Source organism: Populus nigra, chromosome 12 (assembly GCF_951802175.1).
Source record: "Populus nigra chromosome 12, ddPopNigr1.1, whole genome shotgun sequence".
Classification (NCBI taxonomy): domain Eukaryota; kingdom Viridiplantae; phylum Streptophyta; class Magnoliopsida; order Malpighiales; family Salicaceae; genus Populus; species Populus nigra.
Window position 1 is genome coordinate 14,301,121 of NC_084863.1, and position 14,284 is coordinate 14,315,404.

The window sequence follows — 14,284 nt, forward strand, 5'->3', positions numbered from 1 at the left end:
ACAAGGCAGTTCCTATACTTATTCCGATTATTTTAAACCAAGTTAAGCATAAAAATAACATGGACTAAATTCGGAAACACAAATCAAACTCTTACAAACCTCTAATTTTAACAAAATTAAGTGAAAGACACAAAAGAAAATAAGAAATTGCGGATTAAATTCTGCAATACAAATCAAACTCTTACAAACCCCTCATTTTGGCAAAATAAGAAAGTCTTGTATACATGGCTTTATAAGAAGAAAGTCTTGTACTTTTTACGCCACAAAAAATTAGATTGTGTAAAGGAGGAAAACATTTTAAAATGTTGCTGCACAGGATCGAACTGGGGACCTTTAGTGTGTAAAACTAACGTGATAACCACTACACCACAGCAACTTTGCGAACACAACAGTAAGATGTGTTTATATATTCGTAATACATTGCGAGATTTTTAGCAAACGACTCCTTAAGACACGGAAAGAAACTTTAGCAACAACGATCGAAATTAAAACCTTAAAGACACAAAAAAAAAAAAAAAAAACGAAAATTATTTGATTTATCAAGTATTTGAAGCCCCCGAGATTTAAAAAATCTCGGGGCTTTCTTATTTTCTTTTTTAATTTGGTGAAATTAGTCAGTTTGTTTTGGGGTTTTAGCTGTAATTGAATAAAGGAAAGGAAAAATGGTGAGTGTAATGAGGAGTTGCATTCAGTCAATATTGAAGTTAGTGAATTGTTTGATAGCAATGGTGTTGTATTCAATTTGGCTTATTAGAGTGTGGGAAAGAGAAATGGGTGGTTTTCCATTTTTTTAAGATGATGACGACTTTACTCCATGGTAAGCTTTTCTTTCATGTTTCTTTTTTTAAAAAAATTGGTCTGTGGGTTTTTGGTTTTATATTTTTTTGGTTCATGGGTTAGTGTTAGAATTGGAAAAAAGGATTTGAATTTTAGGATTGGTTTGTTTGATGTTTTGACGGGTGTTGTTATTTTATGTTAGCCTTACTTGTATGTTTGATTGGTCGATTTTGTGTTAATTAAATACTGTTTGGGTGGAGGGAAGGCTGGAAAAAAGGGGAGCTTTAGAAAGTTGAGGACTGAATTTCTGTTGTTTGGAAAGAGAGGAGCCTGGCTTTGATTTTCTTTTATTATTGGTGAACTTCTGGAGAGGGGGGGGCTCATCGGTTTTGCTTGTGAGTTGTGAGTGAAACATCATCAAGGCAGAATTCTGTTAATATTTGCAGCTTCTTTACTCCCCCGATTTTTGAAGTGCATATGTGTATTAAATTTGAAAAGGAAGTTTGCTTCTAGTTAATGGAGGATGGGTGCTGATCTTTTCAAGTGGGTCAAATATCTTTACAACCTTTTGGATTGTCATTCATGTACCTTTTCTATTTGCTTTTTACATTTTCATTGAGTTGCTGACAACCAATGAAAAGGATGGTATTGAAATTTGGAAGATTTTGGTCATCCTATTTTGCTTGTTATAGCAGGAAACTTGCATCTCTTTAGTTAAGTACTCATTATAGTGGAGGTTCTTATTTCTTAATTGCCAAATTGATACTGCAAATTTTTTTTCACTACTTTTCCCACTATGTTATGGACAATCAAGAAGAGCTTTCTTTTCATGGCTTTTATAGAGTTCTTACAAATTTTGTAATTCTAAAGTTAAGTCCATGCTCTGATTTGTATTATATGACTATTAAAAATGACAAAATTGTGTTGTTGATGGAGCTGTTTCTTTGAATGGAAATATAATAATTGATTTTGGTTGGCAATGGATTATTAATTTGTGATGATAGTTAAAATGAGAGATACAAGGGCTGTTTTCGCTTTTGATTTTAAAGTAATTGTCGGTGGTCAGCTAATTAGACCTTATTAACTCATACTCGGTATATGAATGGTGTGTGGTTGTTGATGTCCTTAAAGCAATATATCCATAAATTGCAGGTTCATTTACACATTTCTTGGCCTAGGTGTCACTTTGTCCGTGATCACATGCTTTGGTCATATTGCTGCTGAAACTGCAAATGGTTGCTGCCTTTATCTAGTATCCTCTTATCGAATCAATTAAATGAGTATCTATATTCCCTGGTTTATTATTCTCCTAATTTGATTATGCTAATAAATATTGGTTTATAGTCCCATATATTACATTTTAGCATTTGATCAGCATCTTAATTTCAGTTTGACATTAATTGAACTCCCTCTTAGATTTAATTTTACCTGTGGTGAATAATATTATGAACCCAGAAAAACCAGTTCTGTTTTTATGATTTTTCATTACTTCTTGAGAAATATGAGTTTTAGTTCCATGGAGCTTTAGTTTCTTAGAATGCATGACTTTTTTGGCCAATTTTGACCTTAACCAGGATTCAGTATATGTTATTTATATTCTTACTCCTCATGCTGGAAGCTGGAGTTACTGCTGATATATTTTTAAACCGTGACTGGGAAGAGGCATGTTCTTTGACCAAAAACTCATTATGATTCTCATCTTATGGTTTTTAGATTACAAGTTACCACAAATCCTTACTGACGATTTATATGTTTATCGTTCTATTTTATCTGACTTGGCACCAGGACTTCCCAAAAGACCCAAGTGGGAGTTTTGATCAGTTCAAAGGTTTTGTTAGATCAAACTTTGAGCTGTGCAAATGGATAGGCTTATCAATTGTGTTTCTTCAGGTGTCTCTCTCCCTCTCCCTCTCTCTCATTTTCCCTGCATCTCATTGACAAGGTGGTGAGAGTGAGGTGTGATAATTAACTCATTTGAGCATTACAAATGATTCCATTTACATGTCAGGTTGCAGATAAATTAATTATAGACCATCAATCAGTCCCCTGTGTACAAAACCACTGTTAGCTATTCCAAGAGTCCATCGGCTTGATCAAATTGCATAGTGATGTGCTTCCTCTTGGTTCATGTGTTTGATTGGTATCTCACTGTACTCTGTTTTAACAATTCCCTGGATGACTCAAGTTTTTAAATTAAGCAGCAATATTGTTTTCCATGTTAAAAATGAAAATTTAACAGGTGGATACACTTTAGGGTTTGCAAGTCTTGGTTTGTTATTTTTCTCTGTATTCACATAGGACTTAAGATGGAAGTTTCGTTTGGAAGTCTTTTTGTCGTAATCAATTTGTGAATCACCAATGCCTTTGAATTTGCAGGGACTGTCTTTTCTAGTAGCAATGGTACTCAAGGCTGTTGGGCCCCATCCATCTTATGACATTGATGATGATTATGCTTCAGATAGGGCTCCACTTCTGAAGGATGCTGTTCATCCACCTCCCTATGTTGTTGGTAACCCTGTCATGGGATCCAGAAATAATGCATGTAGTATAAGGGTTACCGAGAAGGTAGGGATAACTTATTAGTCCAGCATTCATATTCTCACTATTGTCAACCTCCTTTATGTACCATTCTCCCCATTCACAGTCCTTTTGTTCCTCCAACTTAATTGCAAATAAGAAACTAGGATGGTCATTAGTCTGCATTGCAAATAAGAAACTCATCTCAGCAAAGTTCATTTAATTTTTAGCATATATTGGCTATAAATTCATAATTATCCTGCCAAAACTCTACTGTCTCGTGACTAGTAATTCAAGCAGTGTTTGTGGTTAAACAAAACCCCGATCGTGTGTACTGGCTGACCTCTGTTATATATATAAACTTCATCTGCTCCATCAAGTTTCCTTCAAATTTGCTTTCAGACCCTTTTCATCTCTACCTCTTTTTTTTTTGGGTCCAGTTGATGAGTTTAATAACAAATTGTTTCCAGATAATAAAAAATATATATATATTAGTTAAGAAGAATATTTAAGCTACTATTTTCCTTGTTTCCCTTATTTTTTGGGTCAACTTCTAGGTATTAATTTTCTCCTCAAAATCACGTGGATTCCTGACCGTGAAACTTCTGCTTACAATTTGATAATCATCAGTTAGTTAAACATAACACAGCTGCTGGCTGCTCATTATTGATCAGGTGGCTGCATAATTATCTTGAAATAATACACAAACACACACACACACACACACACACACACACACAATTCCTTCTTTGGGAACGCCATTCAGTATTGTATATATATTTTTTATTTTCAAATGTCTTATCCTTTGGTGTCAAGTCATTCTTTTTCTGTTATTAAATGTTTAGACACATGCATGAAGAAGTTTTAAAAAATGAATGGCCTGAAATTTTATCAGCAATCTCTGTATTACCTTTTTTTATTAATGGTTTGTGTTCTTTCCTCCTCCGAGATCAGATGAATCAGGCTAACAGGTGATAGCTTTCCACAAGGCCAGAGCTTGTACAAGTGCTAAAGGTTTCAAGATGGAAAAAGGGCTTCTTAGCAGTTGTTTTTGGATGTGCAGTCAGTACATATGGGATTTTGTCTACTTTTGTACCCAACCTTGTAGCATAACACCATTGAATGTAACAAAAACTCACTTTCAATTGATGAATTCCTTCTTGTTTAATAGCATTCACCGCATGATGTTGCTGGTGTTGTCAAACAATTCCCAGAAGAGTTGGAAACTGATGTGCTAGCACTATTTCCCGTGACTTTAGCCTAAGCACTATTTCCCACTACTGCTTACGAACTTGCAGGTGTGACAGGGCATCAAAGATATTTTTAATCACATCTTAATCATCCGAGAGCCATGTTCTTGTTTGATCACAAATCTTTACATTAATTCTAAATGAAGACCAAGAACAGACTAATAATGGAGCGTTCATGTCAGAGTGTCATGTGCCGAACAACTCATCAAAAAAACTTCAACTTTAACCTAAAAACACCCTAGCATGGAGCTCTTACAACCCATAGAAAGCCTTTACAACTTAACCAAAACACAAGTGAAAAGCCGAAACAAAATATAGAAAGTAGAATAAGCTTTTCTTTCACAAGCCTTTTGCCCTCCCTGGATACTTGTATCAGGGACACCGCTGCTATATCAATATTAAATGTGCTAATTGGTCACAATATATTAATCAATGACAGTTTGTGCTATGAGCTGAAAGGATTCACAAGAGATTTTTCTCAACCGCCAAGATAATCTTACTATCTTCTGTCAACTTCGAAGCACTCCATTAACATGCTGTCATGGGTGTTAGTGTGTTTTACTGTATACTATTTTCTAGACAATTTATGGTACAATTTTTGCATATATTAGCTGAGGCCTCAATGGGTTCCTCAGGTTTTTATTAGAAGTAATGAATTGCAAAAAAAAAATTTATTATTATTATTATTAGAAGTAATATTTTATTTGAACAAACTGTATACTCGGCTACAACAGATCATGCAAAATAAAATAGGATTAATTGTTTATTTTTCTTTTAAAACTTTGTAACATGGCTCGTGAGCCACAATTATGTGGTCACGCTATAAATTAAATATTCAATCATTTTTTAAAACTTAATTACCTATTAAAAAAAAATATTTGTCATGTTATCTCTTATAAGAACAATTTTTCAAATGCTAAGCTTGTATTCATGAACGTTTTTTCTTCTTTTTTTCCTCATCCATGCATATATATATATATATATATATATATATATATAGAGAGAGAGAGAGAGAGAGAGAGAGAGAGAGAGAGAGAGAGAGAGAGACACACACACACACACAAATTTATTTATTTTCCCCTTCTCCTTTATATATAAGGGAATCCATGTGCTTTGTTTATGTAGGATCCTCAAGAGAGAGTGACAAAATGGGTGAAAGAATGGTTTTTTTTTTTAGTAAAAGATTATTCACCAATCGTCTTTTAAGAGCACGAAACCCTTGATTTGTTCGATGCACTTTTTTAAGGCCTTATAATGCATGAGTTTGGATGCCCACTTCCAATTATTCCTGACAGGATCATCTATGTTTAAATATATTATCATGAGAATTTAGGCCTGTGCCATCATCTATATCCTGTATGTAAATATAGGAGGATAAATTATTTATCTAATATTAATTATGACTGCTAATTAATGTATTATATTTTCCACCTTCATCCCATTTTGTTTAATTGTAGTGATTAAGTCATATGCATCATTCATTAATTATAAAATAAATCATGTGCATGATGGTTTTATAAATCCCTAATTATTGACAATCATGGGTTTTTTCTAGAGATAATTAAAATGATGAAGGAATTGTGGCTGTATAAGACTCTTTGCCAAATTCTACATTAAAATATCTGCTAATTAACGAATGTTGTTAAAATAGATTATAAATCAGCCTGCTAACAAGTTGTCACATGCGGTGTTCAAGCTTGTGGACAAACAACATTTTTTTATATAAATCCCTCTTTGAAATCTGTGGAGATGAAACTCTTCCAAAATTTTTTTTTTTTTGATAAAATTTGGAGTTTCCCTCATAGCGAGCATCATCTTCCAGAATTTTTGGGCATTGGATCATGTCACAGATTCCCATTACTCAAAAGAACGAACAAAAGAGAAATAATTTTTTTTTTTAATTTTGATGGAAGCTGCCTCTCTCGTCACCCACAAGGCCACGCCCTTTGTTTCTATTGATTTTTTTTAACTATTGTTGCATAATCCACTAATTAGCACAGTATATTTTTTAAATTAATGTGAATATCCGGATTAATTTATGCTCACTTTGATTAATCACACGTGTTTTAAAGTTAACAATTATGTAAGTCTCCAGTGATCCTGAAATTTGTGAAACTCGAACTGATAAATTTTAGAGAGTAAACTCAAGAATTGACCAATTGAGCTACAACCTTTAGAGTTAATTAGCAACAATATTATATTGGTGGAGATAATGTCATAACTGATTTCTCTTAGTAGATATGAAAAAAATTAATAATATGATTTTGCAGGCCGTGCATGTTTGTAACTATATAAATTGGAATTTAATTTAGTTGCCCGAATTCGAGTCATGTCTTACACCATGGAGTATTACAAAAATAATTAAAACTCTTTTATTGGGTCTATCCTAAAATCCAATTGGGTGGTCCATTTATTGATTAGATAAGGTACAAATGCTAGACAAAATCTTGCCTCCACATGGGTTACGAATAGTTCAATTATTGGCAACTCTTGAGCCATTTCTTCTCAAGTACTCTTATGTTTCTTGAGATTTTGATAGAATTTTATTTGACAAAAGAAATCACATCGATCGATCACAGTTTATTTTTGTATTTGTAAGTGTATTCAAGTACATTTAAAAAATATTTGAGTGCTTGAAAAAATATTAAATAATTTTTTTTAATATTTTCTAATAGTTTTAATATGTAATATTAAAAATTAAAAATTAATTATTTTAATATATTTTTAAATGCAAACCTCAATATTAAACATAAAAAAATATATATAAATTATTTAAAAAAACTGCCATGCATGCTCTTTTGTATGTTACTTAATGTTATTTACTATTTAATAAAATTTATATTTTAAAAACTAATCACTAAGGAAAATTTAAAATAGTCTATATATGTATTTACTCGGGTATATATATATTTACAAATTAACTCTATTTACAAAACACCCCTATCAAACTTCTCAATCTCTCTCCAGCCGACACATTCGGTTAGGCTGAAATCTGAATTTAACGCCTTAACCGCCGATGGGACCCAAAATCCAAGTGGCAGACCTGTGAATAACACCAAAACCAATAAACCACATTGTCATAAAAAAGTTATTAAAAAAAAAATACAAGAAGCCTCAGATTTGTTCTATATAAGAACCTGACACAGAGAACTCCATTGAGCAACAGCACTTCACTACATTGTAAGCAAGTTTAGTGTTTTTGTTTCCAGAAAACTGTCGTCAAAGGTTGTAAGAAGACTGTTCTTTGACTACTTTTCTTGCGTTCTGCGCCGTGAATGTGACATTGTCAAGTAGAGGTGGTGGTGGTGTTGCGGTGGGTGGTGATTGGTGGTGCCGTGTATTTCTTAGAGAGAACCTTTTGGCCCACAATGCAGCTCTTGGGGTTACATGTTGTGGTGCTCTTGAAGTGTTTTTTAGTAGTTTTTGGACAGCAATATCAAACTCACCATGATGTGGCTGACTTACACTGGAAACCGGCCACTGCCACCTGGTACGGCAGTCCTGACGGTGATGGTAGTAACGGTAAGAGCTTACTATACCCGCTATGAGTTTTATCATTTGCAATTTTCTTTCGTGCTATATTTTTAGTAGTGTCAGAATTTTAGATCTCGTTTTCTCGGTTTTTTCGGTCAAACTCATCATAAGGTAGTTAATGGAACAAGTCCTCTTTACCGTCCACGTGTTCTTTTATAACGAAGAGCACATTAGTCTAAAAGTTCATTATTTTCGGCGTCTTCCCTTTGTTCACAATTAAGCCAATAAATTGGCTTTTTGGAAGAAATGCTCTTCTTCTAAGCTCAATTTCTACTATTTTCCTTGCAATCGCATAAAACCAAGTTGATTTTTTGAGTTTAGTTTGGTTCACATTACCCAATTTATAGTACAAAAAATCTGGACCTATATGGCATATTCTAAGCTTAGCAAATTTGACATTATGTTTTTAAAATTCTTAAATAGTGTTTGGTATGATGGATGATTATATTTTAATATATTTTTTATTTAGAAATATATTAAAATTTTTATTTTTTAAAATTTATTTTTAACATCAACATATTAAAATAAAAAAGACATAACAAAAAATTAATTTAAAAACAAACAATTTTTTTCAAAAAACAAAAAAACAATACCTTCGCAGAAACAAACACACCCAGAACCCAATATCTGCATCACCAAGGCATGTGACAGCAGGTTATATCAATGTGCAGGAGGGGCGTGTGGGTACGGGTCATTAGTGGATGTGAAGCCATTGAGAGCCAGAGTTGGTGCAGTGAGCCCCATACTCTTCAAGAATGGAGAAGGATGTGGGGCATGTTACAAAGTTAGGTGCCTAGACAAGAGCATATGCTCAGAAAGGGCAGTGACCATAATTGTTACAGATGAGTGTCCAGGTGGGTATTGTTCAAATGGTAACACCCACTTTGACCTCAGTGGTGCAGCCTTTGGTCATATGGCTATTTCTGGTGAGAATGGTCAGCTCAGGAACCGAGGTGAAATCCCAGTCATATATCGCAGGTATGGAGGGCTCGTGTTTTTATCTGTGTGCTATTTGCAGCAGGTCTTTCTGTTCCCTCTTTCAGTTTAAGCTCGACTGTTTAACTGTCTGTGCTTTGTCTTGTTTATTTTGACACTGCCCTTAATAATCTCGAAATGACCTAAATCACCCATTTTTGTAGGACCCCATGCAAGTACCCTGGGAAGAACATTGCCTTCCATGTCAATGAAGGTTCAACAGATTATTGGCTATCCCTTCTAGTGGAATTTGAAGATGGCGATGGTGATGTTGGATCCATGCATATCAGAGAAGTAACCTTCTCCTTCCTTAATTTCAATTTTTGTGCATTACTTTTTGGACTTCTAACACCCAGATACAGATGTAAAGCTGCAAAGCAGAATAAAAAAAAGCACCATGCTCATAGGCTCCGGAAAACTTGGTTATGTCCTCCAACTTTGTGAAGCAAAAGTGAGATTGCATTTACTCCTTGACTCACAAAGTGCAAAGATTCTCTCATCTTTACATCTTCTAAAGTGTGCGCTCTCGCATTTAACTAAAAAGAACTGCCTAAACGTGCTACTTTAGATCATCAAAGTAGTGCCCTTTTCATGATCTTAGACCTTTAATTTGCTGAGGGGAAGACATTTCCAATAATCAAATGGCATTGTCCAACATCAACACATCTTTATTAAGTAAACTTTGCACTTTCTTAAGTAGTTAAAGAAAGAAAGAAATACACACACATTTGCTTTATTTTTCCAGCCATGCTTGCCAATGGTGCCTTTGTGCTCAAATGACCCCAAAGCACACTTTGTTTCCTGCTTTGTTTTTATCCTTTCTATCCAGCTATTTTCTTGACTCGTTGCATGTGACAAATGGGCCACTCTTAAAATGACCATTGGGAGGCATTGAAATTCGAGTATCTGAAAAAAAGAATCTCTAAGGACAAAACTGGATTCTAGTGTCTGAAAAGGTGACCTAAATGGTGAAGGAATGAAGCTATAGATCTCAATATGCAAAATAGAAATTCGACGATTTTCTCACTGTTTTTACATTTGTATTGGCAGGCGGGTGGCACAGAATGGCTAGAGATGAATCACCTGTGGGGTGCAAATTGGTGTGTTATTAGGGGACCCTTGAAAGGACCATTATCAGTGAAGTTAACAACACTATCAACAGGAAGAACACTGTCTGCAAGAGATGTGATTCCAAGAAATTGGGTCCCAAAAGCTACTTACACCTCTAGGCTCAATTTCTTCCATTAAAATGCAAAGCTTCAAGCTTCAAGCTTTTCTTGGTGTGAATCCACGTGCGAGAAACAAGCCCATTTTTCTGAAGTTCCTCTTGTTCAGTTGATGCAAAAGTAGCCGTTGACTGGCGTTTTTTTATTTTAGAAGAGATTAATTAGCCGTTGGATTGCACAATTAATGGCATCCACCAGTGCTCTTTCTTTCTTTCTTTTAACTTTTATTTGTGTCTTTTAATATATTTTTTCCTACTTTTGTAGTGTGAAAGTGTTTTAAATTTAGATCATCAATGTAGCCCTTTCCAAAGGAGAGAGCGTGTAATATGTTCGCCATGCTTTTGTGTAAGTTTTTATGCCCTTTGGATTATTGATGAATTTGTACTAGAAATACTAAGGCTGTTAAAAAATAATGGGCATCTGTAAAATTTAAATTATTCAACTCTACCAACTCATTAAAGTTAATTAATATATATATTATAAATGATAATTTATCAAATAATTTAATAAATACATATCATAGATCAATTTAAATATTTAAAATCCATTTAACCCAACATAACCAGTATAACTTGCTAAATATAAGTAATTCTAAAATGTTTTTATATTTTTCTTTTTCCTCACCGCGGCTACTTATTCTTTTCCTTGCAATTCTCTCCTTCATGCTTCAATAACTTTCATACTTTAAAGATGTTGAATGCTTTTGCTTCTATTCAGCTATTCCTTCCCTCTCTTCTTCTTCTTCTTCTAGTTTAAGGTTTTTTATATGAATATTACTAATCCGAGTTTTTTTTAGTGTATTTGTTAATAATTTGAGGATCATTTTTTCTTATGGGACCTTGTTTATTGTTTTGTATTTAGTTCAATTATTGTTTATTACCTCCTGGCTAAGATTATAGACTTGGCAACGAATCAAGAGAGATTGGTTACTAAATCATCATAGCTTTTCCAGTCTGAATCCTTGGAGATTTTTTTTTAATCACCGTTGAAGCGTGGTGGCGTTGCTAATCCATGTCCAATCCTGGTTTAAAGAATGATTAGTCGTTCCATGTCAGGCTTATGGTGTAATCAGAGCAGGGAATTTAATGTAGGCCATGTCAGTTTATTTATATACAGAGGTTCCAACATGTTTTTTTGACATTCAAAAACATTAAATGTTAATAATAATATTAATGTATATATTTAATAAAATAAATTGAAAATTATAATAATTTTATTTTTTTAAAATCAAATATCTATTTAACTAAACGATAATAAAAATATATATTCAAAGTAAAGCAATTAAAAAGAATAATCATAAGTATTTATTTTAACTTGAAAATAATTTATTTTATATAATTTTTTTTGAAAACTAAGTAAAAATAAATGATATTTTATATATATAAAAAATTATCATAATTTTTTTATTAAATTATTGTAATTCAAATTGATTAGCCGGCATATTGGGTATATAGGACATCCCACACATGTATTTAAATAATTTATTTTAATTAAATTAAATTAAAAAAATATAGAAACTAAAGTAAAAAAAAAAATCAGATGCCTAGCCCGCCCACCATGATTGGCTTATTCTTTTTTTCTATTTCTTTTTTGCAAAAACATCCTAAAGCTAGGAAGAAACTCTCCATAGCTCATGCCACAAGCTCGATAACGTCTGTAGAGAGCTGCACTTATTCAGCATAACGAATGAAGAAGAAGTACAAAAATTTTAGTAAAAATTAGCAGTAGCAAAAACAATCTGATTTAGGACAGATGCCTTCATCGATAAGTTTAATTAAAGAGATATGAAAAATTTAGTAATTTTTAAATAATAATATAAATTATATCTTGAAATTTCTTTTAATAAATTAGATTATTGAATTAAAATATTTGTTTGACATAACATCAGAGTTTTGATGATTAAGTAGTTATAATTTTGAAATTCATAATCTTTATTTATTTGATAAAAATTAAGTATAATATAAACTTATATATTATATAATAATATAAATTGAATTTAAATTATAAGATATTCTTTCAAGAAAGCTGTTTATAGTAATGCGATACAATCCTTGCTTAATGATCGAACACAATATCTAATATAATATAAACCAGTGCACCATTTCGTACCTTTTTTTTTTCTGACAACTGCTGCTGTCCAAGTACAAATATTAAAATGGTTCAATTTCGGATACAAGTTTTATGTAACAAGACCCACAGTTGTCATTCAACCGTTGAGAACATGAAATTGCATGGGTTTCGTTGGTGCAAACCCTGATTTCGATGAGAATTTTGGCTCCATTCTTGTCGCCGCATCTCATAGCAAAGGATAAACGGGGTATTTTTCTTCTCAAGGCTTTCACGAAACGCCGTCTTGGGTATTCAATCCCAGGTTTTATCCCATTAGCTCTCAAAGCTTGAGATACGTTAATGGTTCTCTTCAATGCCAAAGCTGTTTCAAAGTACAGTCGGGGTTCGAAGCAGGAACAAATGCCATGACGAGCCCACTCCTTTTCCCAGAAAGCTATGTGCCCGTAACGGTACTCATTGGGGGATGTCAGGTTGGGCCAATTATTTTTCATTTCAGTGTAAAGCTCTTCACCAGCTTCTCCAGTGAACTGCACAAAATGAAATCAAAGATGTGTTGGAAGATTATAACACTAAAACACACAAATCTTAAGACAAAAACTATATATTAAAAACAACAAATTACATGAGAATGAGTTACCAGATAATTAATTGGCCCTACTTGCCGATTGTTATTCAAAGTACTATCTTTTCTGTCGACAGGCCACCAGCCATGAATTGTTAGCTCGAGTGGGAGGTTATTAGGTTGTGGACAATGTACTGAGGAATTTGAGCAAAAGCCCTTAGGCCATGTGTGGACAAGCCAAAAATGATCGGGAGGTAGAGGAGGACAAGGTCTAGGTAAGAGAGAGTCCTTAGGCCATAAGTCAAGCGGAAAATGACGGGGAGAAGGAGCTGGAGGAGGATGAGGTATAGATTTTGCTTCTGTGTGGGAAAGTAGCAAACAGAAAAGAAGAAAACATGTCATCATTTTCACAAGGCTTTGTTTAACTTGAGAATGAGATTAATGAAGGGTGTGCGTGGATCCTCAGATATAGATTGAATAAAGTTTTTCTTTTAAATTTATATTTAACCTTTTAAAAAATTTAAAAAATTAAAAACATATAACATCATAAAAAAAACAATTTTCATCCAAAAAATATTAAATCAGCAAAAACAAATACTAATGAAAGATATTAATTGAAATATAAATTTAAAAATTATTAAAAAAAGATACTAGTAAAAAAATTAAAAAAAAATATTTCCCGATTACTGTAACTTAACTTGTTAAACATGTGATTCAAATTTTAAAATCAATCGGGTTTAATATTTTTTCCTTTTAAATTTTTATTCAATTCTTAAAAAAATTATGACCTAAACTATGAAACCAAGAAGATTCAATATTTTTTTCTTTAAATTTATAACAAACTTTAAATAAAAAAATAAAGTGCATAATACTGTTCATGGTAAAATATATAGGGTGAACATTAACCATAAACTTAATAAAGTTCAGTTTTTTTTTTTAAAATTTAGAGCAAACCATTGAAAAAAATAGAGAACCATATAGTCCATGAATAATACATGAGAGGTGAAAACTGTGCCTACACAGTATTCACCACATATTTTAGTTTATTTAATAATTAATAAAGTAATAATAGTATTAGTAATCAGTGAAAGTATTAGTCAGGACACCAAGCTCACATGTAAGTCTTTGAGGCCATCAAGTACTCCGTACCATGTATGTTTTGAGCGCAGGTCTTCTTTGAGACCTCTCTCTGTCGTTTTGGTAATACACGATATAGCTCGTATGAGGAAAAACCTAACACCTAAGCCCTGAGCGCTGTTTGGTATTGATTCCAAACTAAGTTTTTTAAAAATTTTAAAAAAATTATTTATTTTATATTTTTACATTATTTGTTGAAATAAATTTTTAAAAATTAAAAAAAATATTATTTTAAT

The 14,284-nt window shown here is 32.7% G+C and overlaps 2 protein-coding genes, 1 non-coding gene and 1 pseudogene across 3 annotated transcripts; 2 read left to right on the plus strand and 2 right to left on the minus strand.

Annotated features, from left to right (window-relative positions):
• Positions 1-303: 303 nt before the first annotated feature.
• Positions 304-376, minus strand: TRNAV-UAC (transfer RNA valine (anticodon UAC)). The gene has a single exon. It is a non-coding gene; the product is annotated as a tRNA-Val (tRNA).
• A 118-nt stretch (positions 377-494) lies between these two features.
• LOC133669521 (tetraspanin-19-like) lies at positions 495-4,462 on the plus strand (annotated as a pseudogene).
• Positions 4,463-7,693: 3,231 nt separating this feature from the next.
• Positions 7,694-10,670, plus strand: LOC133669503 (expansin-B3-like). The gene is made up of 5 exons (XM_062089672.1): positions 7,694-7,817; positions 7,896-8,066; positions 8,750-9,056; positions 9,218-9,347; positions 10,104-10,670. The coding sequence occupies exons 2-5, from the start codon at positions 7,913-7,915 to the stop codon at positions 10,299-10,301; spliced, it is 789 nt and encodes a 262-aa protein (XP_061945656.1). The 5' UTR covers positions 7,694-7,817; positions 7,896-7,912; the 3' UTR covers positions 10,302-10,670.
• Positions 10,671-12,290: 1,620 nt separating this feature from the next.
• LOC133668993 (ribonuclease 1-like) lies at positions 12,291-13,331 on the minus strand. The gene is made up of 2 exons (XM_062089011.1): positions 12,987-13,331; positions 12,291-12,876 (listed from the first exon to the last, which is right to left on the minus strand). Exons 1-2 carry the CDS (start codon positions 13,314-13,316, stop codon positions 12,430-12,432), a joined length of 777 nt encoding a protein of 258 aa, XP_061944995.1. The 5' UTR covers positions 13,317-13,331; the 3' UTR covers positions 12,291-12,429.
• Between the last annotated feature and the right edge of the window lie 953 nt (positions 13,332-14,284).